The sequence below is a fragment of the Vulpes lagopus genome, chromosome 5 (genome assembly GCF_018345385.1).
Source record: "Vulpes lagopus strain Blue_001 chromosome 5, ASM1834538v1, whole genome shotgun sequence".
In the NCBI taxonomy this organism is placed as follows: domain Eukaryota; kingdom Metazoa; phylum Chordata; class Mammalia; order Carnivora; family Canidae; genus Vulpes; species Vulpes lagopus.
Window position 1 is genome coordinate 15,964,715 of NC_054828.1, and position 26,059 is coordinate 15,990,773.

The following is a 26,059-nucleotide window of genomic DNA, read 5'->3' on the forward strand; positions in this document are numbered from 1 at the left end:
CCCCGTACAGTGGACACTGAAGATAAGGAAAGACATATGCCAGAATTTAAAGTTGAAGGAAACACTATGGCTGTACTGAATGGTTTTCTTCAAAAATTGGAAAGAGGCCACTCCTAAAGGAGGCTGATGCCTCAGGAGCATCCTTATCCTCCCCGTGCCCCCACGGGCATGTGCACATAACTCCAGGCTGGCGCAGGTTGGGAGGGCATTCGAGGGAAGAGGGCAGGTGTGTAAAACAGGAGGAATCTCTGGTCTCGTCTCCCTTCCAGGTCTATGCAGCTGTCCCTGCACGGGTCCCCAGGACACACTTGGCATCTTGGCATTGCTCAAGCATGGCCAGCTGTGAGGAAGGAGCCAAACATTCATGGAGGAGCCACCCACAGCCCAAAGTGCCAATTACCTCAAGTCTTCATGGGAAAAAGGCTGGCTATAAATAAATTCAATTCACACATCTGTCAACCCAGCTTCCTGGTGTCCCTGCCTGGCAGCAGGCATCCAGTGCTTCCCATCCTGCAGCCCCAGCCCTGCCACTACATGTGTGACCTGGGGAAGACCTCTCAGTTCCCCTCTTCACCTCCTCAGCTAAAAAAGGGGGGGTGTCTCATCAAACAACCTCTAATCCCTTTAATAGATGAAACTCCTTCATATTGGAGTGGTGGTAACCAATAGGTATTGATGAACGATCCTGCACTGTTCTAGGTGCTCTTTTACAGACTCCATGAGAGGAACTGAGGATTCTGAGAGACTGACAAACCTTCACGGGACATACTGTTTTGAGACCAATTGGCCCGTCCACGTGTTCAGATTCCACTACGTCACAGGCGCCTAGTGCCCACCCATGAGTCTGCCTCTTGCTGACAAGTTCGACAGTGCGGACCATAAATCACGTTACCCTCCCACGGCCTTAGGTGATCACGTCATGCCACCTGTGTTGCTTCCCATAGGCTCCTAATTTGAAAGCATTCCACACACAGTTTCAGGATCCTGGGTTCCATTTCATAGCCGTGACACATAAAAGGACATACGGGAGCAGTTTGGGGGAATGGGGTCAAAAGGTGCAGCCTTCCAATTGTGAGATAAATCGGTTCTGGAGATGCCACGTTCAGCATGGTGCTTGTAGTTCATACTTGCTGTACATCTGAAAGCTGCTGAGAGAGGGGACCTTAAATGTCCTTATCACACACAGAAAGAAAGTTCTCATCGCAATAAAAAAAATCTTAACTATGGGCAGTGATAGATGTTAACTAAGCTTATTTGGTGATCATTTTCACAATATACATATATATCAAATCCTTATGTTGTACACCTTAAACTAATACATTATATGTCAATTGTATCTCATTTTTTTTTTAAAAAAAGAATACAATGGAATTTAAAAATGCCCTTATGTGGATAAAATGGCTCATGGCTTATCCTTTTTTCCTCACTAACCAAACTAATTGTTCATCCCAAGAGCCAGTGATCTACATTTTCCTGCTTCCCTGACAACCAAGGGCAGCAGGCAAGACGTGGGGGAGATCACTGCTCCGGGCTCTGGGAAAGCACCTGAAGACCACTGGTTCAGCTGGAGTTCTGACCTTTCTCTTCTTGCCCCCTTTACCCCACTTGCTGCCTGGAATATAGCCTTTGTTGTACAGCAGCCACTTGGGACCTTGAGGTGATGCAGAAATTGGAAGCCCCCTGCTACAAATGGTAGAGCACAGAATGAGAAGGAACCTAGGTCCCCAACGTTCTTCTAGAGCTGTTATGCCACGTTCGGTTATCATCTTTTGTACTTATTCTATATGAAGAAAAGTAAAACCACTAATTCATTTATGTCACTGTTTGAGGATGAAGACAGGCATTTTTTTACCCACAGCCCCAACACAGTTCCTAACTGATCCACCTTCTGATGTCTACCCAGGATTTACTTCACCCAGAAGTTTCCAGTGGCCCTGGGTCAGCCATCTCATCTTTAGAGGGGAACAAAACAAGAATCTAATTCCCAGGACTGGGTGCTGAGTACATGAGGTACTGCCATTATGGTTTCTAACTAAAAAGTGCTCCCAGCTAACATGGTAGAGATCCTCAATCCCAGTGTGACAGATGGAGGGACTGAGGTGCAGAGAGGGAACCTGTCCATGGTGACAGAGATGGTGAGATCCTCAAGCTCAGGACTCAGCACGTGGCATTACTGGGAACGCCTGGCACACGGTGGAACTTCAACAAAGGTTGTTTGAAGACAACATGTTTTTGCCCTTCAACCTCTTAGCAATGAATGTTACAGACACTTGGAAAACAATCCATTTGTACGTCAGAGAGAGGTACTCTTGGCTTAGAGATTTGAGGCCCTGTTTTTGTTTCTGAAAAAGTTTAGCTTGCTGCTAAGCACCAAGATGCTCCATCTTTGTGCAGGTAGAGTTTTTGCTTAGTTTCCAAAAGACCAGTGGTGACACAGGAGAAAGAGGTATTTGGTGGCATTGAAACACCCTCTTCAGCTTCCATGGATGTCACAGGACTGTGGCAGGGAGAGGATGGCACTGGGGCTCCTCCCAGATTGACCTTGCTGGAAAGCTGCCGGCCACCCCCCTGCCCCCAAGGAGGCAGTGATTTCCCGCTGTGTTGCTCCAGCTCAGGGGCATGTCTGTCATCATGTTCTGTGGTTTCACATAAGGATATATTCCTTTGGCTGCCCACTCCCCTCAAGGACAGACTGTCTTCTTCACTCCACTTCCCACCTGCCGGCACAGGGCCAGAGCCACAACAGAACGAGGTAAATGAGTATCTAATAAATGGGTGAGCCTAAGTGTTGAGGGGGCAGCAGCATGGGAAACACTGGTGGTGGGATTAACGGTGCCCAGAACCCACAGGGTGGAGCAAGATTTGAGAAGGCCTTTCTCAACTGCGATGACCAACATACTTGACCCTGAGAGACAGAGAGGGTGAAACTTCACTCCCAAATTCCACCATCTAAGAGGTTACCAGGTGGCTGCTAATGACTACATCAAAGTCCAAAGACCCACTGTTTTGTTTCCTACATAGATCCACCTTCCACCTCCACACATACACACCCTACCCCCCAAATCAATGTTCTAGGTAAGTGAGATACGTTTAAGTTCATGGACACTTGGAGCCAGATTTCCCAGGTTCACATCCATTTACTGGTTGTGTGGCCTTGGGCAAATTACCTTACCTCCTTGGGACTCAGTTTACCTATCTCTGTAATAGGAGTAATAACAGTTTCTACCTCATAGAGCAGTTTGGAGGAGGCTGATATATGTAAAATGCTTACCAATGCCAGGTCATAGAAAGCCTTATGTGTTTGCGATTTTTATTAATTTTTATAAAAAGTCTGTGAATGCTGCATTTGTAATTAGACATGGCTAAATATTTCTAACATCTGTTAAAAAGAATTATCTATATTTTTTAGGATTTACTTGTTTATTTTTACCTTTTTTTTTACTTGTTTATTTTAGAGAGAGAGAGAGAGAGAGAATTCCTGTGTATACTAGTGGGGGGAGGGGCAAAGGGAGAGAATCTTTAGGCAGACTCCCTGCTGAACGTGGAGCCTGACACAGGGCTCAATCTCACAACCCATGAGATCATGATCTGAGCCAAAACCAAGAGTTGGACACTTAACTGACTGAACCACCCAGGTGCCTCAAGAATCATCTATTAATAAGCTTGGGTACTTTGTTTTTTTTTTTAATTTATTTATTTATGATAGTCACAGAGAGAGAGAGAGAGAGAGAGAGACAGAGACACAGGCAGAGGGAGAAGCAGGTTCCATGTACCGGGAGCCCAATGTGGGTCTCCAGGATCGTGCCCTGGGCCAAAGGCAGGCACTAAACTGCTGTGCCACCCAGGGATCCCCTAAGCTTGGGTACTTTAGCTGGGTATGCTGTTACATGCAAGCCAATTCTGATCCCTATGATCTTGTGTTTGTTTCAAGGTACAGTTCCATTGCTCTCTAAAAATTTATTTTACTGCATTTGCTGAAAAACTAGGGTTATCATTTTGGAAGTATTTTTTCTCAACCTGACAAGCCTGCAGACACCAGCAGCAGGAGGAAAAGTTCAGGGCAGAGCAGAAAGTCAGGCCACATTTTCTCCTTCCCCACTGCAGGTCCTCAGGCCACATGAGGTCAAGGCTGAAGGGGTCAAGGAGGAGTTTTCAAGTGGATTTGAGGCTGCGGGTTTTGATTGGAGCACTGGACTGGACTTTCATGTCTAAAAGAAAGTCTAAATTATTGAAAAGAGTCCTGTTCTTATAACCAATAACCAAAAGTTATTAAACCTGCCGTGAAACCATCAGGGGTCAGGGAAGATGGTTTGGCCATAACATGGTAAGAACAAAGCCAAGTTACTTTCTATGTGTATGCTGCTGAGTTCAGCCTATTCCATACACCAGGTACATTTGTGGGGGCTCAACTAGGTGTCACTGAGAACCAGAGTGTAATACTAGGTATGCAGTGAGCTGGTCAACACCCTCCAACACAAGAACAGGGCCATCGGGTGAATCCTCAATGGAGGAGCAAGAGCAGCCTATGGGTGGGTATTGTAAGGGAAGGTCAGCTGGAGAACACATCCCTTTAACCACTGGGGATCTGTGGAGCTCCCCCAAATGCATATCTGGACTTTTACAATGAGCCCAGCAGAGGGCACTGGCAGGAGGAGCCCTCACAGAGCTCCAGATGATCAAAATGACCCTGTTGACTTTCCTTCTCTCACCCTCCTCCAAGTCAGAAGACAGAGGGAGCACACATCTTGCCCCTCTTTCACAGAGTAAATTCTGAGCCTCAGGAAGGGAGAGGCTCTGACTTCCATGTCAGATGGAGGTTTTTAACTGGACTGAGTGGGACTTTTTCATAGCTGAGAAGGAGTTAATTATCTAATCAAGACCAATACGATGGCAGAACATGGTCAGATGCTGTAGGGCTTCCCTGTGATGCCATCAGAGCACAGAGCAGGAAGGCTAAACAGAGAACTCTGAAGGTGGCCCTTCAAAATACGGGAAAACACAACCAGTTTCCATTGGTATGTGAACAAGTTCATCCCTGCTCAGCAAACCGGCTAATGGAGAATAGATATAATGCTTGCTTCATATGGGCATCATACAAGGCAAACAAATTCACATGTGTCAAGTGATTCCAGTGTCTTTGCCAAATGGCCATAACATAGGTCATTTAATCTTCAATAAATAATCTGATGGTATATTATGTATCAGGGACTATTCTGGGAGCTGGGGATGCATAGTGAACAAAAAAGTCCTCATGGAGCTTCCATTCTAGAGAAGGAGGCAAATAAAACACAAGCAACTAATATATACATATTATATAGCATATGTCACTATGATATATGTATATATTATGTATAATTATATATTATAAACATATACATTATATAACATATAATTACATGTTAATATAATATATACTATATCTATTATATCTATGTATAGGTAGATACAGATATAGATAGATATTTATGTATATAATAGATATAGATAGATATATCTATAAATAGATAAATAATATATAGATACACAGATACATATTACATCCTATGTATATGATAGTTATATATAATATATATAGTCTGTAATATATAGCAGTAAAATGAAGGCAATGAATGACATATAGATAACTATACATATAACATGTAACATATTAGTTATATAGGTAACAGCTATATAGGTAACAGTGGTAAGTGCTATAAAGAAAAATAAAGCTTGGTAGGAAATAGAGGAGACAGAATGGAGTAAGGCCAATTTTCAATAATGGTGCCTTCTTCCATTGGTAGAACACTTTACAATTTTAAGCACTGTCTCATTTTATCCCTAGAGTAATTTGGTGAGGAATTATTCCCGTCTAAAGGTAAGGAAATTGGAGCTCAGAAAAGTCCAGTGACTCCAAGCTGGGTGACCTTTCGTTACCCTGGCCAACAGAAAAGCAGGCCCAAGACCAGTTGGGCTCAAAGCTTCTGCATTCTCTGTGATGCCTGAATTAATTCTGGGACCCAGAGTCAACATGGTATTACTGGAAGCCAGGGCTTATGGAGCTTGGCCACAGTGCTGGAAAGAGGATCTCTTTCAGATCTTACTTGTGGCAAAACAATTGCTGCCATCCACTCACTTTATCAAGGACAGTATCCCATCCTCCCATCCTCCCAGCCTCTCAGCTGGGCAACACAGGCTGGGAGAGGGGGTGGCTCATGCCTGATACCCGGTTCACCCCAGCCCACTTGCAAGCTGAGGGGGTGGGCATGGGGGTGGGGAACTGCCACCAGTGACATTCTTCTCTAAAAATGAAGCCAAAGTATTGAAACTTGCCTCCTCAGAGTTAAGAGTTCACAGATGAATCAAAAGTTTGGATGGATCTGCTCAAAGGAAGGCTGCCCACGATTACACCCCAGGCTTCACAGAACAACCAGTCCCTTTCTCTGAGGGGTTGGGGAGGTGGAAATGGCAGCTGCAGCTGGGAGCCCTCAGGAAGGGCAAACGTGGCCGGGATTTCAGTTCAATGGGATCAGTGGGGAAAACCCTCGGCAGGCTCCTTCTGTCCTCTGGGGCTGGAAGGACAGCCCCAATTTCTAGTGCACTTGAAATTGATGGCAGGGTACCTGGATTTATGCTTTTAATACCAGGATATGTCCTTGCTTTTGGACTGAAGATAGGATGGAGTTTGGATGTCTTTTTTTGCGACTGTTTTGAAAGCAGCTGGCACTGTAATTCTTAGAGAAAGTTATCATTTGGAAGATGTTGAAAAGCCATTTGGTGTAAATAAGACTTGTGGGCATGGAGGCCAGCAAGACCGAGGATCAGAGAACAGAGGCGATTTGGTGGAGGTTGTCCCAAGGAGGAAGATGGGGTGGTGAGCAGTGGGAGGTGGTGGAGGGGGAGAGAGGAGGCCTCCACGCAGAGAGGGCTGGGTGGGACCAGCTGTGGGCAATGGGCAGGGGGAGGCCCAGGGAGCCCCCAGTGTGGCAGGGAGGCAGGAGAGCATTTCTCCCTGGCTCACAGTGGTTCAGCACGCGGCTGTCCGACAGCACCTTCTGTCACGATGGAAATGTTCTATCTGCACTGTCCAGTATTATAGACTCTAGGTTCAAATGCCAGTGAGCATTTGAAATATGGCTAGAGACTGAAGAAAGGAATTTTTACTTCTGTTTAAGTGAAACAACCATATGTGGCTAGTGGCTACTGTCCTGAACAGCACAGGTGGAGAGAGGTGCTCTATGCAGAAGAAAAAGGTCACCCTGACCAGGGCAGAGAAGTTAAGTGATAAGTCCAGAAGAGTTAGGATTCTTGATCTTTTGGTTCAACCAACCTATCCCTCCATCAGAGGTCTGGACTCTCCACAGGAGCTGCTGCTAGGGAGTGTGGATGCCCATGAATGTTCCAGAACCTCGGATACATGACAAAGCTCCAGGCTTCCCTGCATTCCTGCAGTGCTCTTCCTTGTCCCACCCAGTGAGGGGCTCACCAACTCCCTCCCTAGACCATGAGGTTCTCCACGAGGGGGACCCACACCAGATTTCCTTCTGGATCTCTGCAGAAGACCTGCCATGCAGCCCACCTCGGCCAACACCAATGGACTGAAGAAATGAGTAAAAGAAACAGCAAAGCTGGTTTCTTCGACTGAGTTTTTAAAAAATTTATGTTCATGTATGAGAAATAGCATTAATGTATCACAAAAACTTATGCCCTTCCTTACATCACAGTGGAGCATCCTCTCATTTATTGGGTGGACCAATTCTTGGCCACACAATTTTAAACTCTCCCGGGAGGCTGGCTCAGGCCTGACACTGCTCTCTTTCATCTTTTTCCCACTGATGATTTATCTGTTGCGTTGGGGATCTGAAAAGGGAATTTGTGAAACTTGTGCACTGACCTCTTTCTGCCATTTCAGCCTTGGTATGCCCACACTTAGAAAGTTGGTAAGGAATAGTGGTGCAAAACTAGCCTGCCTATTTTTTTTGTTAGCAGGTGTGGTAAAAATTATACCAAGGGAAAAGAAGCTAACAAAAGGAGTAAGAGTTTGGATGTACTGACTCAATTTTTTTTTGTTTTAAGATTTTATTTATTCATTCATGAGAGACACAGAGAGAAAGGCAGAGACACAGGCAGAGGGAGAAGCAGGCTTCTTGTGGGAAGCCCTATGCAGGACTGAATCCCAAGACCCTGGGATCAATGCCCTGAGCAAAGGCTGATGCTCAACCACTGAGCCACCCAGGCGTCCCCTGACTCAAATTAAATTGGGTATTTTAGAGGTATAGAAACCTCTCTCTATAGATAGATAGATAGATAGATAGATAGATAGATAGATAGATAGATAGATTTATATAATAAAGATTTTATTTTATTCATTCATTTATTTATTGAGAAAGAGGGAGAGAGAGAATCTCAAGCAGATTCCCTGCTGAGGGCAGGGCCTGACGGGGCTCCATCTCACGACCCTGAGATCATGACCTGAGCCAAAATCAAGAGTTGGATGCTTAACTGACTGAGCCACCCAGCCCCCAAATCTATATTTTTAACTATCAAATAGACAAATGATCAGTTTTAGAAGAGTGTCCGACAGCATTCCTTGGCCTGTTAAATAGGAATGATCAGTGATGGTGAGTGTTTGTGGACACAGCCTGAAGTGTGGAATATATTTTCATCACAAGAGGGGCATACAGCAGCCAGGCCTGCAGTAATATTACAAACAATACCACTCCCCATGAAGGATTCTCAGACCTCCCAGCTAATGACTTCAGGCTATTTCCCAGTCTCTCCAAGGCTTTCATGTGACAAAGCCAATCAATCTGCCCACCCCAGAATCACTGACACACACGGAACACACTTGGGATTTTAATATTTGCCTCTCAGAGGAAAGAAGGCACTTTCTGCAAGCCAAGTATTGAGAAGATTCAAGTCAGGTGTATGCTTTTAACCTTATTGACCTGCCTAAATTGTTTGGAATTTGTAATACTTTGGTATTACTTTGTTTTTGTATTTGGCTTGGTATTACCTTGTTAATAAGTGTTTGAACTTCTTCAAAGTAGTACAGCACAGTTATTATTTATTTTGATAACTTAAAAACAAAAGCAATTAGGATGTTAAAAAGGAATAAGAACTGTGCATAAAGTACTCAGAAGAGGGGAGGAAAGGAATAAGCCAGAGGAGGCTGGACTCACCTTTCCAAAGCTGGCGGCGTTGACAGGCTGGGTGTCATTCTTCTCACAGAAGTCCAGGTAATGCATGTAAAGGGCGCTGCGAGGGATGCAGACCCCCTCTGCAATTTCATAGTTCTCCTCCAGCCTGCGGAATAAATGCCCAATGAGCAAACCTCAAGCAAGAAGAGCATGCGCCTCCTGGTCCTCCTCCAGAGGAAGACCTGGAGAAAACTCTTCCTACAGAAGGGAAACAGAGGCCCAGGAGGACAAAGCAACCTGCCCAAGGTCAGGCATGGAGGTGTTTGGTTAGCAGGATCAGACTTGTGGCCCCTGTGGGTATGACCTTGGGTCACTTTTGGCTCAAGTTCCCAATCCCTCTCTTCCGTGCTGTCATTGGACTGGCCACATTCTGGGTGGATTGGTTTCCTTCAAACTCCAAAAATGATACAGGAGCTTGTAGGCGCCCTGTTCAGCTGAGCTAACCACACACTCACTTGTGCAGCCATTTCCAATACAGGTCACAGTGTCAGTGCACCTTTGCTAACAAGAGCAGTGTGGTGGGATGGCCTGGGAAACAAATGCCTAAAGAGAAACCCGACAGCTGGACAGCCAGGAACCCACTGACTGAAGGGAAGTCATATAACCACACGGGAGCTGAACTTCTCAGTCTCTTCAGGATCACCTCTGCTGTGCTGGAATTGTGATTCTACACCCATCACCTTCTCAATGAGTACAGGTTAGGGGCTCAGGGTGAGGGCTACCCATGGGGTTCAGACCCCAGCATTGTCATTGTTAGCTTGATGACCTTGAGCAAGTAATTTAACCTTCTGAAGGTGCTGGCTGTGATCGCCTTATAAGCTGTTGTGACAATCGGATGAAACGTGTGACATATGCCAGCGTGGTGCCTGGCACGTGAGAAACGTAATAAACACTCAGATATTGGGCCTCATCATCATCCACTTTTCTTCTCCCTAAAACATCTTTGGGTACCTATTATGTCCAGAATCTGTGCTAGACATTGGGCATATAAAAGTAAATTAGATCCAGTTTAGCATTTTTCCTCCTGTTTAATGCAAATACCAGAGTGTAGGCATCAAAAAGACTCTTGCCCCTTTGTCATAGACATGGTAGAAGATTTAACACTTCTTCTAACAGAACTGCTGAGGCACATGATAATTTGGGGACTTTTCTTTGGGGCTGCTGCTTTTAGAGCCTGGGGCACACACTGTTCAATTAACTCACCAACAGAAAATATTTCTCTTTTGATCACAAACTGGATTTTAGGAAACAATCCAAAGTCACTTGGAACCAAGTTTGAAGGATAAAGTGACTGGAATAACCTTTTCATCTCAAACATGTTTTGGGGGTGCGAAGGAGAGCAAAAATAAAGTATGATTCTAAAGCAGTGAAGTAAATATCCTCAGATGGCTTCTAACTTCTCTGGGGGCACTTGCCAAAGAAGTGATCCAGTGCTGTCGTAACTGTGAAATGGAACAAGGACACAGCCTCCTGAGGTGCCTACTTGAAAGGGCAGTGCTTGTTTGGCTCATTCTGACATGTGGTTGAAAGAAAATTAATTCAATCATTTCATATCCAGACCCTACCAATGAATTCAACTCTAGGCATGCTCAGATAACTGAAGAAGCCTGGTGCTGAATGGTATCATGTCACCCACTCCCCCCTCTCTGGGAAGGGGAACACTGAGTAACTCCTGACCATTTTTAGAAGTGTTCCAGGAAGGAGTTTATGCAATCCTTTCTGTGTGACCTAATTCCTTGACACTGGCATGGTATCTGATTCACTCCCACATCCTTGAAGCCTAGCCTATTCCTTGGCACACAGCAGGTGCTCAATCAGTGATTGATGGCTAGATCATTGCAGTTATGTATTCATTCAACAAATATTTACTGATATCCTGCCACCTGCCAAGTGCTGGGGATGCATGGTGAATAAGACTGTCCCTGTTTGCATACAGGGAACAGATCAATGGTGGGTAGATGGATAAAGACGCAGGTAATCTTTAATTCAACAAATATTTATTGAGTTCCGCGCAGTGTTTTAGACATTAAGGAAATGGCAGTGAACAAAACAGAGGCCCTGTCCTGAAAGGGCTTACATTCTAGTACACGTGTCCCTAACGTCGTAAATCAGAACTCTAAATGTGGTTCCCTGTGGGAAAATGCTTTCACACAGAGATTAAATTTCTTAGGACCGTCCTAAGCTTCAGGTCTGCCATGAATGGGAACCAGCCTTCCAGCTTAGCCTGGACCCCTGCATGCCATTCACAGCATTGTTTCTCTATAAAAGTGAGTTCAGAGGTCCAAATAACCAGCTTATGCACAAACTTGTGTGGGCCATCTGATTAAGACAGTTTTCACAAACTGGGGTCTCATAGACGTGCTTTGTTTCACCTGAAAACAGTGTTGGCCCAACTTTTAAAATTCAGGACATTTCACATAAGAATCTAGATTCTTTTGAAAAGGTGGAGCTCTGGCAACACTGGGCCCATTTTCCCGTATGACAAAAATCAGCCAGAGGTGTGTATGCTCTCAAGTTGGCCAGAGTCCCCACTGCTTCCTCCTTTTCTGACACCTACTCTATTTTCTGTTCTTTGTCTGGCTCCTGTAGGCTCCTGTGTTGACGTAAGCCACAGCCTATGCCCTAGTTCACTTTGCAGTCTATCTGGGAAGAAAAATGCACAGAGATAGGAATATTTAAGTACGACAGATGCATTTGATGGCGGGGAAAGAGACTACTGTGTTGAGGAGAGGAGATGGTTAAGGTTGGAGGATGAACCGGGATTTGAACTTTGTGACAGCAACAATGGCTAGCATCTCTTCCCAGGTGCCAGGCACTGGGTATTTGGTATCTCTTTCCAACCTCACAGGATGGAAAGTAGGAATTACAGCCATGTTTTAGATGACAAAACGGTGGCTCAGAGAATGGAACTCATGTGCCCATGGTCATGCAACCAGTAAGTAGGAGAATCTTACTCTAAATCACTGTGGTATCCTTGCTTGGATAGATAGAGGGGGTTCCAGGAGAAGGGCATAGCAGGAATGAGAGACACACAGGCATGTGCTTTGGATGATGGAGACAATGATTTGAGTGGAGAAGGGGGTTGCAGAGGAACCTCTGAAAACACAAACCCATGGAGGAGGGGGTATGGAGAATCTTTTAGTGCCCACAAGAGAATATGGCCTGGCATAGGAGTTAAGCAAACCCTGGAGTTCAAGTGTCACTACCAAAATGTTATAGGGAAGGACAGAGCAGAACTCAGAGAACTGAAAAAATAAGGGCTCAGAGGAGAGAAGAATAGAGTGTTTCTGGGATGCTGCAGAAATAATCATTGTGTCATCAATAACAGCCGTCACTAATATTAATTTAAAGCGTAATATGCTCTATTAGGCACCTATGTATTGACTGTAAAAGAATACAACAATAAAAGCAAAAAACACTCAAGTTTCATAGGTTTCATCTCAGACTACTTAGAGTCCTAATATTAAGCAATTTCCTTTCCAAGTTTTGATTTCAACTCTCTGGACTATGGTGGAACATTTTCCAGTCTAACACACACACACACACACACACACACACACCAACAACTTGGGCAACTGCAACTTTGTGCAGGACAAACTGGGGATGGGGGCCGAAGTATCTTTTTTTGCTTATCCTTGGCTAATGATTTCCTAAACTTAATTTTGGCCAGAAAAATCTGTGGGTACATTCAACATGCATGCCATGCAAGCCATTCAGAGTTCACCTTACGAAAGGCATCAGATCCTTTAAAATGACAGGGGGCCAGTTACATTTTCTTAAGCACGGTCACAGCATGATCAAATTCATTCTTTGGAAAGGTCATTGTGGCACCACCATGGTAGGAGGCCAAGGCTGACCAGCGAGGCCTGGCACATGGTGGCTAAGTAATATCTTGTTGAATGAATGAATGAACAAATGAGACCAGCTAGGAGATACTGCAAGAGTCCAGGCAAGAAGTGATGGGGTGTGAATTGAAGGAGTGGCCGTGCGGGCAGAGATAACATTTAGGGTGTGGTTCTTATGTTGCCAGATGTGAGATGGATAGGAGCAACCAAGGCCAGCTGTCAGGTTCCTGACTGGGCTGAGTGGATGCTGGGGGCCCCTTTCCTCATGACTAAGAACTGTAGGGGAATTCTGGTGGGAAAACCGTGGCCTTAAAAAGCACAGGCTCCCAGGTAACTTCCTGGCTCCCCCTTCTTAGGAGGAGCTACTTTACACAAGTCCCCTTGCCTCAGTTTCTACTTGATGTCCTCGTGACTTGTTTGCTCACCAAGTATGGCCAAGGGCTCAGCCTTAAAATATAAGACCAATGTTGAAATACATCCCAGTGAATGAAACCATAGCAGCAAGGAACTTTTTGAATCCAGATGGGTGTAAGTCAGGGTTCACACAGGCTGAGTTAATTAAGCAGTTACCTGCCAAAGGCCAGAGCCTTGTAAATAAGTACGTTTCTACCCACGTTTTGTTCCTCTTACCCAGAGCTTCTTCGCCTCAAGGTATCTCAGTGGCTTATGACTATGAAGCATTTTAATAAGCTCTACAAATGAATAGACGGAACTGGCATTCGGGGCAACTTTGATGCTTGATGAGTTTCCACAGAAAGAGCGTCACGATACCTTTCCCCAAACCTCCTTACAGAATCCAGAGGGTCTGTGTGTATGCTGAAGTTGCTAATTGGAATGTCTGCTTCGCTGACCAAGGCATGGCAGAAAGAAAGGCAGTTAATTATTTCTCTTCATATCTGATGAAACTTCCCCTTCTCCTCCTCACTTGGAGAGGACATCATTAGTCTGCCGTGGTGAACAATACTCCATTATACCTGGATATTTTTAATGATCACCAAAAAATTCCCCACTTCTTCCATTTTCTGATCTTCTATTTAATAACTTGATCATATTTGAATTGAGCCCATCCTATTATGCGGAGATAATGAACGCAGTCTAGTAGCCAACAGGAGTCATTATCTGCGGTATACTTTTTGAAAACGACCTCCTCACGAGGTTTCAGGCCGCAGCACCGCAGGCCATGGGAGGAAGCTTCGTTCAGGACCTTGCAGTGAGGACCAACCACAGCAGCACCCGTGTGACTGTCCCTGCCTTTCTCCTGTTCTCTTTCATGGACAGATTGGGCTCCTGGTTCAGTCTCCACTTCCCGGGTGCTTGCAGGCACGTCTATAAACAGAAACTTTCTCCTCTCTTTTACCAGAAAATTAGCCAGCAGGATCTTTTAAAACTTTGCTGAACATAGCAACTTGTTACTGAGGTTGTCAGAGCCACCCGAGGCTGAAAAATCTGTGAAAACAGACTTGCTAAGTGATCAGAGGCCAGATGGTCATCTAAACCCATAAGTGGCTCCCCTCTGCCTCTGTGGAAGAGCCCTAATACCCCCCCCCTTGGCATCTAAGGCCCCCACATCTGACCCCTGACTACTTCTCCAGGCTTCTCTCGACCTGCTCCTCAGTACACACACTGCTCTCCTGCCAGCTGGACAGTTGATCTTGCCACATTCTCCCTCCCCTCAGTGTTCCATGGTGTTCCTTCCATGGGAGGTGAGCCCTCTGCCGTGCCTCCCCTGGCACCCAAGGCTCAGCTCGGATTTCCTCCCCTGACATGCTGTTTAATTGCCATCCAGCCCCATCCGAGGATGGCCTCTTCATCAGTTCTTCTTCCTGCCAGATTCATGTGTCCATCCACTCAACAGCACGCAGAGCGCTGCAACGGGCACCTCCCAGCTACAGAGTCACGTCTGTAGAGGAGAATGTTTTTGACAGGAGGCACAGCCTCTGCCCCCAAAGCTTTTACCACTTGCTGGAGATTTTCACAGCTCTTTAGATCTTTTTGCAGCTCCAACAGCCTTTGCTGAGAAACACCATGGGTTCAGAGACAAGGGGTTGCTGGGTTGAAATCCCACCTCTATCGCTCACAAGCACTACCGTCTCGGCTCTGCTGCTTTACCTCCCAGACTCTTGCCTCTCTCCTTGGTAAAATGATGTGAATAATACCCAGTACCCATCTCCCCAGGCTGCAAAGGGACTAACCAAGAATCCACAGCCCTCCGGCTGGCAGAGGGAACACTGGATAGGGCACCTATCAGTATTACTCTAGGTTATTGTGGAATATTCAGGAACATTTTAGATCTTAGACTGAGAGTCCTCAGAAGGTAGGAACCAAATCGAATCCCTGTTTATGTTAGCAGAGTTCCTGGCACTGTGCCCTGCACACAGTCAACACTACAGAAGGGAGAAGATAGGAGGTGGTGGGAAGGAAGGAAAGCAGACTTTTGCACAAATCAGAAAAAACTTTTTTTAAAAAAAATCTTAAGACCCAAGCGATTAAAAAAAAACCCTAATTAAGATGAATATGTTTGACTTATATGTTCAAGTGCTTCCACTGTGCCAGGGATATTCATATTTGCCATTACTCCTTGAGCAAGATGGGTAACATTATCTCCACGTCATGGAGGAGAAAAGGGAGGGCCAGGAAGACAAAGTGATGCCCAAAGTCACTGCTGGGAAAAGCCCAGCTTGGAGCATAGACTCAGGTATGAGGCTTCTAAAGCCCTCACTATGTGCGATGGACTGACACTCATTTGGTTGGTGAGCCAGCACACATTTATTGAGCACCTACTATGTGCCAGGCATTGTAGAATACAGCAGTGAACACCAACACACAATCCCTTCCACTGCCTTTAGGAAGCTGACAGTTGATCAGAAGAAGAAGGGAACCAAAGAGAGAACACCACCACCAGGCAATAAAAATGTCCAGAACGGTGGGCTTTGGCTCTAGCTAGCTCGGAGGCTGATGCTATAAAAAGCCAAAACAAACAAAAACCCCAGTCTACTTTTTTTTTTAAGATTTATTTATTTATTTATGATAGACATAGAGAGAGAGAGAGAGAGAGAGAGAGGCAGAGACACAGGAGGAGGGAGAAGCAGGCTCCATATCGGGAGCCTGACGTGGAACTCGATCCCGGGACTCCAGGATCACACCCTGGGCCAAAGGCAGGCGCTAAACTGCTGAGCCACCCAGGGACCCCCCCCCCCCAGTCTACTTTGTTAAACAGCAGTTAAGTCCACAAATTACTTCTGGGTAGACAAGCCAACCAGAGATATGTATTCAGGTGATCCAGTAATTTCCCCCAGGACGTCAGCTGGCTCTGCCTCCCCTTCAAGGGCCTTCTGGGCATCCCCCTGCTCAGCTGGAGTGAGACTGTGACCCTCTCTTGTGTTCAGTTTCCTGCCTTGGTTTCCTCCTCTTTAAATAGGGGTGACAGTCCTGCAACCTCTACAAAGTTTTCATAAAGAGCAAGAGAGCTCATCTGGTGATGTCGCCTGGTGCAAGCCTACCTGTAGTTTTGGCTGATGCTGAGCAACAGGCCACATCAGAGATTTTGTGCTGTCCTTGTAATGACAGAACAGGACCTGGAATAATCTTATCTGTAACCTGTTTCTGGCCTACAAGCTCCTGGGTTGCTATTCCAGAAAGGCCTGGGGTTAGCCAGGTTCTAGAATCCTTATGCTCATTGTTTGGGTTAAAGTCTTCTTCTTCTTCTTCTTCTTCTTCTTCTTCTTCTTCTTCTTCTTCTTCTTCTTCTTTGTTGTTTTGTTTTTTGTTTTTTTGTTTTTGTTTTTTACAATAGCTCAGTGTCACAAGTTCTCTAATGCTACCAATGCTTCTGGCAGGGCTGGGCCAGGGGTTGGCAGCCCTGAGCTCTGGTGGCCACCACTGATAGTCAAAGTCATGTGGGTACAATACTCAAGCATAAAATATCCCCCAGGATATTCCCCTTCCATCACTTCCCTGTCTCTACTTATCTCTATGTCACCATGACAAACAGAGCCTCAAAGAAAATCCTCATATGCCCCGTTGCACACCTGTGGGCATGTTCTCCGTATTGGTGTCAAGAAGTGGAGGTGATGGGAGTACATGGGAAAACATTATTGAGGCTACAAAATTGCCCACTCAAATGGCATTACCTTATTATACCTTAACCACAGCACAAAATACTTTAAAAAAAAAAAAAGGATCCTAGCTCCACAACACAGCTTCTCATTCCCTAAGACCCATCCTTCACGTTGTTCTGCTTTCTTATGTTCCTCTATCTGTAGCAGAGGGCTTCCCACGGGGTACCACCACGCCAACTGGCATTATCTGACATCCCTGGCTGTTGTCAGAGCTAGAAATGTTCAGCCTCCCTTTCTGGAACAAGGTGGCCTAACTTGCATTTTGGAAGTAAATAATGCTATGTCACTGTGGAATGAAGGATCAAGTCAGAAATGGATACAAAACACCTGGTATTAGTCACATGCAATGACTCTGGTCTGAGAGCTGTGACCTGGTCTAAAGTTTCAACATGCTTCTTTGGAACAGCACCAAACCCACCTTTTTGCCTCTGGCCTCCAAGGGCATTTTAAAGAGAAACACAAAATTTATTTTGCTTTATATTAGTTTGAAATATTGAAAGGCCATCAATCACCCAAGACCTCATTTTAATTTTTTTGAAAGAAAGAAAAATGTCTCCCAACAAAGTGACAATTTGGCCTTCTATCCTCTTCCTGTGGGGAAGGGCCTCCCTTCCTCCATAAGTTTGTGGAAGGGGCGATGCCTCCACCCTGATTGGCACACCAGGAGCCAGAAGTGACACAGGCGGCAGGGAGGTGTGTAAGAGGGCGGGGCTGTGCAAGGGGACATGCACTGGCAGCAAGCAGGCCAGGATGGTACAACAGGCTGCTTTCCATTCCCAAATCCTCTGAGTGAATAGAGGTTATTGTGTGGCTGGGATTCCAGCAGCGCTCACCATCCCCAGCGGCTTGGGCTTTACTAACCCTCGTGACCAAGGATGCTGGAAAGTGTTTGGCAGAAGGCATTTGACAATATTTGCCTGTTTTCTGCTGGGAGCTGCCTCCAGATCACGTGGCCCCAATTATTTTAGGCTGCTCAGCCACTGTATTATTTGTTCTTGGAGTGGGGGTGGTCTCGAGGGTGATGGGGGGATGCTCATGGCAAGGAGGGAGAAGGTGGAGAAGCGAATAGCTCACTTCCTAAAGCCAAGTGTCCCAGGAGAGCTCAGCACTGTTGGGCCGCCATGGCCTGGAGACCAGTGTCCTTTTCTGGCCTGCCCCCCTCATTGTCTTGAGGGGTTGCACACTGCCATTGCAGACAGGGGACAGCAGGAAGGAAGCAAGTACCTCAGAGAAACAGATGCCATGGTGTGGAGCCAGGTCTTTTTTTTTTTTTTTTTTTTTTTTTTTTTAGAGAGAGAGAGAGAGACGTGGACGTTGGGGGTGCAGAGGGAGAAGGAGAAAGAGTCCCAAGCAGGCTCCACACCCAGCGTGGAGCCTGATGGGCTCAATTTCATGACCCTAAGATTATAACCTAAGCCCAAATCAAGAGTCAGACATTTAACCAATTGAGCCAGTCAGGTGCCCATTACTATTATTTTTTTAAAGTATTTTGTACTGTGGGTGAAGACATAAAATGATAAAGCCATTCAGCAGGCAAATTTTAGTCCCATTAACATTTTCTGGGCACCCAACACTTCCACGTCTTGACATTGACGTGGAGAACATCCCCACAGATGTGCAGGGGGCAAAGATGAAGATGTTCTTTGCAGCCTTGTTTGTAGGGCAAAGATGAGATTTGGACACAAACTAAATGTCCATCAAGAGGAAAGTGGTGAAATCTATCTGCTGCTGTTTTACATGGAATTATGCGCAGCAGAAAAAATGAGGTTGTTCTCCAAGGATTCACATGGGTATGGTTTCGGGACACTCCAGTGAGGAATGAGCCAGTTGTGGATCAATACAGTGTGACAGGTTGTAGGACAGTACCTCTAGTGTGATATGTCTGCATTCTTTTTGGAAAGGCGCAAACATGAAATTTTGAAAATCACAATTCAGAAACTTCTGTTGGTACATAAGCAAGTAAATGCATAGGCAAGAGACTGGAAACACACATGCATGCTCTCTGCTGGTCACAGGGTTGCCCTGGAGGAGAGGCAGGAACTACAATGGAGAACATACGTTGACCTTATCAATGATGTTTTGGTTTTTAAACAAGGAAACATCACTTGTACAAATAAAATGAAATAAAAACAAAATATGTATTTATCGAATGTATTTGTATCTTGCCTTTTTCTAAAAAGCTAACAAAAAAAAAGAAAAGAGGGATCCCTGGGTGGCTCAGCGGTTTAGCCCCTGCCTTCTGCCCAGGGCTTGATCCTGGAGTCCTGGGATTGAGTCCCACATCGGGCTCCCTGCATGGGGCCTGCTTCTCCCTCTGCCTGTGTCTCTGCCTCTCTCTCTCTGTGTCTGTCATGAATAAATAAATAAAATCTTAAAAAGAAAAAGAGAAGAAAATCAGACAAAGGAAAGAGGTGGAAAAGTACATGAACATGTACTTTAGCTCTGAACTCGCTGGCGGCCAGAGCAGAAAGGGAGCGCAGTCTGAATGATGTCACTTTCCCTGGTGAAATGGAGGCTGCATCCAGTTCCTTTTGAGAGGCTAAGCATTTGTACTGAAACTACATTCTGAAAATTTTACTCATGTGCGACTTTATATAGGAGGTCACGTGTCTTCCACCATGGTTTCAAGCATGACTCTGTTCTTTTTTTTTTTTTTTAATTTTATTTATTTGAGAGAAAGAGAGAGAGAGAACGAGAGAGCACATGAGTGGGGGAAAGGGCAGAGGGAGAGGGAGACTCCCCGTGGAACAGGGGGCCTGATGCCAGACTTGATCCCAAGACTTGGATCATGACCTGAGCCAAAGGCAGATGTCTAACCAACTGAGTCACCAGACGTCCAACCCTGTTCTTATTTGAGAGAAATGTCAAGGATCCTGGGTGGCTCAGTCAGTGGGGTGCCCAACTCTTGGTTTTGGCTCAGATCTTGATCTGAGGGGTTGTGGGATTGAGCCCTGGTGGGGTCCTTGCACAGCATGGAGTCTGCTTGAGAGTTTTTCTTACCCTCTCCCTCTGCCCCTCCCCCCACTCTCTAAATAAACAAATAACATCTTTAAAAGAGAGAGAGAGAAATGTTCTCCTTTTTCTTCCCTCCTGTTTACAGATCCTCTCCTTGGCTCCCTCTCCCACCTCATCTTTATAACTCTCCTCTTACCCTCTGTGCTCCACACTAGCTGCCTCCTGTGGTTCCTTGAACAAACCTTGCCTGCCTCCCATCCTGGAGGGAGCCCCAGATGCTATGGTGTGTGTCAGGTTAAATCCAAGGAATGAGGCATCCTTCCTCACTGCTGGGAGGTTGGTTACTGAGTCTGAATCCTTCCTAGGGAGTCATCCTTAGCAGAATGTGAAGCCAGATGCTTCAAGTACTTTGCCCATAAGAACTTGTTTCCTCTTGATGACCCCCCCCCCCACCAGGAGTTAGATACTACTGCTCTCCCCATTCTACAGATGAACAGACTGAGGCACAGAGAGGTTGAGGACCTCATCCAAGATTACACAGCTGGAGCATGGCACAGCTGGGCGTTAATTTGACAGTCTGACTTAAGAACCTGCACTGTCTACTGCCTCACCACTGTCAGGCGGATGTTGAGAATCATAGAAAAATAGGCATGAATAAGGTGATTTTCTTCTACTCCCCTTCACATTTTATATTCTGAAATGTGCAACGTGTTCAGGTTGTTAAAGTCCAAGTGTCTGCCAATTCTTTGCATTTCTAGAAACTCCCGTGCCCAAAGCCCTTTGTATGATTGCCTCGTTAGATGCCCTGGCATTGTGGGAATTTGTGTGGCCATAGTCTGGGGGGAACGGTGCCGGCAGAGGCCTGACCGGGGAAGTAGAGTAGAATTTTAAAGAAAGCAGAAAGCAGCAAATGCAATGAGAAAAAGAATATAGGGACAAAACGATGGAAACAAGCCAAAATCTGGAAATCAAGCTGTTGGAAACAACCCTTGCTCTCCTCGCAGCCAAGCAGGCCAACTGTTGAGACCCTTGTTAGAGGAGATTGAGTTACACTCCTGATCGCTTTCCCCCTGGTGCTGTCTTCCTCCCACCTGTGTGTGGATTAGTCAGGAGAATCTAATGTGATTTGCTCATTAAAGCCCATCTGCTTCCTCTTCTCATTTGTTCTCTCCTCTCCATCCTTCCTGAGTCTTCTCTTCCTTTCTCCCAAAGCAGGGGCTTTGCAGTTGAAGAGACCCGGCCAGGTTCCTGCCTGTGCCATTGTGTGGCTTTCTGTATATTCAGGCAATGACTTAACTGGTTAAGCTTTATTTTTCTCATCTGTGAAATGGGCATAACAATGCCAATGTCAGAGAATTATGAGAATGAGACCAGGCACGAGGCACTATAGGAAGTGCCTGGCATGGAGTCTGGCACATAATAGTTCTCCATGCCTTCCTCTCTCTACTCCTCCTCCCCTCCCCTCCCCTTCCTTCCTTAATCCCCTCAGGTTTGCTGCTCTGTGCTGCTAGAATAGCCCTAACTGACAGGATGTTTGAGGGATGAATCTCAGGCATAGACAGCTCTGGTGTTCAAAGTCACAACATGATTTCTAAGTGAAGAAGCTCTTAGAGGAGAATTTACCTGTAAACCTCAAATATGAGAGCAACCACTCAAACCATTAAATATTTCACCAAGCGCAGGAATTCAAAACATGAAAAAGAAAGCCACAGAAGTAGACAATGCTTGTTCATGTTATTAATGTTAAAATAATTGTAGTATAGTTGTGATTAAGCATTAATCCATTGAAGGCTCATTTGGGAGGGGTGAACAAGACCTATGTTTCTATAATTTGCTGCAATGTTATTAACTGTAACAATGGATTCCATTAAATCACTTAATAACATCCATGTAGGATCCAGTCCTTGCCAGTGTCTTGGGGATGGAAAACAAAATCTACCTCAAAATACAATAAATATGAAAATCCAAATCTCCAGGCTGGATCTAAGTTGAGTATTTTACACAGAGCTGCAAATTAAATTGATTGCATGTGGGCTATTGGATGTCAAGTTCTCATGGCAATGGCAAACCTCCCGGTGATACCCTGCTCCACCGGGAGGAAGCAACAGTTGGGCAAGTGCCCCATCAAGACAGGACTTGCTGAAAATGAACTTACCATTGCAGAGTAGCAGGAGTGGAGTGGGGCTTGGATGCTCTATTGTTTTCTTTTTCCTCATCTGTTAAAGGAAAGAAAAAGGAGAGACCTTCAGTAGGAAAAGTAAAGGGCCTTTCAACTGTCCCAAAGTTCTCTCAGATACTGATGCTTTGAAAGCAATGAAAATTGGACTCTTCCGACATTGCTTGAATAAGGAAAAAGCTTGGAAACTGACTTGTACAGAAAACTCGTAGAGCATGTTGCATTCTTATTTGACATAATTCATTAGAGTTGAAGAGCTGTCTCTCTTTAACACTGAGCAATATGACTGTGTTCACCCAATTTACTATTTTCCAACTGCAGCTGGACACCTGACTATGATTCTGATGTTAAGAACTCACCATTTGCTCCAGGTAACCCCCATGGAACCGTGTGGGGTAAGGGAGGGGGAGTGTAAGTGCCCAGAAGAATCAGGATAGTGCTGTCACAGAGCAGGCGGCTGGCAACTTTTCCTGGGCCAGATACTAAATATTTTAAGGTTTGGGGGCTAAGAGGCAAAATTAAAAATATCATGTCCTATTTATATCATAAGAGAGTAAGCAAATTTCCACAACGCTTTTATAGATAAAATTCAAAATATAATAATAGTAAGTAATTAAGTCCAGTTTTGTAATATAGGTCTACTAATAAGAATAATGAAATTGTTTTGGGGGAGGAAGCAACAGTTTTCTCAACTGGGGTTCAAAGTTCATATTCTCTACCATTGGACATATTACAAATATTTAATCTGTAAAAACCATTCTTAGCGTAACCCCTATGAAAACAGGCATCAGGCCAGATTTGGACTGTAAGGTTCTGGTTTGTGGACTTTGAAACACAGCACTCTGAACAATGGATGGATCTTTGCATCTAAGAATAACTGCTCACAATTTAATCATGGATTAACTAAGAAATACATATAATTAGCCTCATCCAATTCCTAATAAAGATTATTGATAGAAATAGTCAACATAAAATTTCTTGATCCATAAAATTTGACCCAAAAAGACTGGTGTGGATAGCAGTCTCAAAAGAAAATTAATGATGTCAAAACCTACAAATGTAATCAATGAAATTTATTAAGAACATGTAAAATGGTCAGCAAAATAAATCCGTGGCATAAATTTTATGTGGAAAAGAATCTGTATCCATAAAAAAGATTTAAGGAAAACAAAAATGAAAGTAGAAGAAAATGAAATATGCTTAATGAAAAGAAATTCTTAAATTAGCTTAATAAAGTTGAGTTCAGAAAATATTTGCTATAATTCTGATTAATGTGTCTATTGATAAGTACAATGGCAGATGCTGCTGTTGCTTATGCAATGACTGTATATATTCAGCTTTTTCCTTATTAACAGAACTGTAGTTTAGAGGGCACCATGTGCTCAAGGAGGGGGATTCTCCCTCGAATCATAGAGAGAGGTGAATGTTAATTTAAATCTACCCATCGAGCCACTGATAGGGTAGTTGCAGCAGGTGACATGGTGCTGACCTATCTGACTTAGGAGAAGCTCTCTGGAGGCTTCAGGGATATTTTTCCCTAATAAAAGGAATTGGAGGCCTTGATTTTGAACTTCTGGCCTCCAAAACTGTGAAAAAACAAGTATCTTTGTTTTATGCAAAAGCAAGCAAACAAACAGATGGGGTGGTCTGGCCTATCCTGTGTCTGAACGTGGCTGAGCAGACACCATAGTGAGGCACCGAGCTTTCAACTAGGAAGTGAGCACCCAGCGGGTGAAATCCACACTGAGGTAGTAGAGAGGGAAGGGGGAGGACTGGGGGTTCTGAGTGTCATGTGGTGCCTGATTAGCCGATCCCTAAAACAGCTGCATCTCTGTTTTGTGAGATAATGAAATTTTCTTAGTTGATAACATCTTTTTTCATTGGATATTCTCTTCCCTGCCACCAAAACCATCCTAACATGGCACTAAATGTTCTCAGGGACAAAGTTAGGGACCTAGGACATCATGGGCTTTACACCTGTTCATATGCTTTGTCAACCTAGAGTTCCTTCTAAATGTTTCTCAGCCTTTCCAGCCTAGAATAAATGACACTACCTCTTTGAAGCCTCCCCTGATATTCTCCCAGCCAGGCATTCTTCTACAACCAATTACTAGTCTCTCAGTTGGACAGTTTAGCCACATCCATCTCTCCAACTTCAGAATCCTACTTAAGAAGGCAGGGACGGATGGTATCTCAGTCATCCCTCTGTTTTCTCCTACCAGAGCCTTCCACTCAGCACTTAAATAGTTGAGTCGGCCTTCCACAAATGTCTTCAAACTATCTTTGAAAAATAAATAGCATAATAAGGAGCATGAATACATGAATCTCACAAGAATATAGACAGACACAAAAAACAATTCTTGACCTCAGTTGTTCACAAAGAAATAAGAAAATAATAATGAGGCACAACTTTACATCTCTGAGAGTAACAAAAATTTTAAGTAATGATAATCCCCAATCCTGGTGTGTAAGTGGTAAAACTGACAGTCACATACTTCTCTGAAGGTAGGGTTAACTGGTGCAAAGCTTTTGGTAAGCAAGTTGGCAGTAATGTTGAGAGCCATCTACAATGTCCAGTCACTTGACCTCCCAACCCAATTCCTAGGAATTATACCAAGCCAATAATTGAAAATTAATAAAAGTCTACATTTAAAAACAGGATAAATTGAGCTTTTTTTTTTTTAAACAAGGAAAAGCATATATGCAACCTAAATATCCTTCTTATCTTATACTGGACCACAATGAACATTTCTACTCCCACTAGAACTGGCAGACTTTTCCCCCTTGTTTCTTTAAATTTCAGCATTTCAGTCGAGCTGGACTAGATATCAAAAGATCTATGTTCTAGAATGAATGCCAAAACTTCCTGGCTGTGACCAAGCAAACCCCTCATTTTTCTTCATTTGTAAATGGTCACTTTACAGGGCCATTGAAATTACTATATTAATTAACTCAACAAAATTCATTGAATACCTAATTTATGCCAGCTGGGCAATAAAGAAATCGGACTCCTGTCCTGCAGTCTGGTTGGAGAAAGAGAAAGACAAACACTGGAGAGAAAGACCACGTTCAGTAAGCAGTGATAAACGCTGTGACACAGGTGGGCAAGGCAGATCCTGCATGAAAAAGCAGAGCCTGTCACTGTCTTCTTACTGGAAGAAGCAGTAAGTGAGCAAAATCTTGGGGGGTCCTAGCAATGGGAACCAAATGGCAAGGAAGTTGGGACTAAGGGGAAAGAGGGTGGAGAAGATGAGGAACAGACCAAGACCCAGGGGCCCATAAGATCCTGCCACCCTCCCAGGAGTACAGTGGCTGCGTCCCCGGGTCTCTGTTGCATGTGGTTGAAGGGAGCTGGAAAGGGGACCCTTGTGACAATCTGATAATTCTGTGTAAGTTTCCAGACAATTTCTTAAACTGAGGATAGTGATCACGCCTACCTTGAAAGGGCTGGTGGGGGAGTTAGTGAAATGAGGTCCCAAACCTCAGTTTCTGGGTGACAAAGGCCACCCTTGGCTGCTGTGGTGGCGAGGAGGCCCGGGAGCACTTCTGCTCTACCCCAGTGACTGTGGGAGGCGGGCCAGGGAGGCTGCACTGGTGCTCAGAGACCCAAGGGGGCAAAGACAAATGCATGGATGGAGACACCGCAAGACAAACACATGCCAGGTGACGCTACAGCTCCAAACACGAGGGGGCATTTTAGCTGTGCCTTGAAGAGACAGTCTGGGTTCTGAAAATAACTTTGTTTTCTGTTTGCAAGAGGAGACATTGAAAAATGAAAAATTGAACACA

General features: G+C 44.8%; 1 protein-coding gene across 2 annotated transcripts in view; it reads right to left on the bottom strand.

Annotated features, from left to right (window-relative positions):
* The window catches only part of RFX4 (regulatory factor X4), a 161,201-nt gene that overhangs the window by 88,693 nt on the left and 46,449 nt on the right, over positions 1–26,059 (bottom strand). For both annotated transcript variants that reach the window (XM_041756312.1, XM_041756311.1), the window contains exons 3-4: positions 22,250–22,310; positions 9,159–9,282 (exon numbers count right to left, since the gene is read on the bottom strand). In XM_041756312.1, the coding sequence (XP_041612246.1) occupies positions 9,159–9,282; positions 22,250–22,310 (185 nt within the window). The remainder of the gene's footprint in view (positions 1–9,158; positions 9,283–22,249; positions 22,311–26,059) is intronic.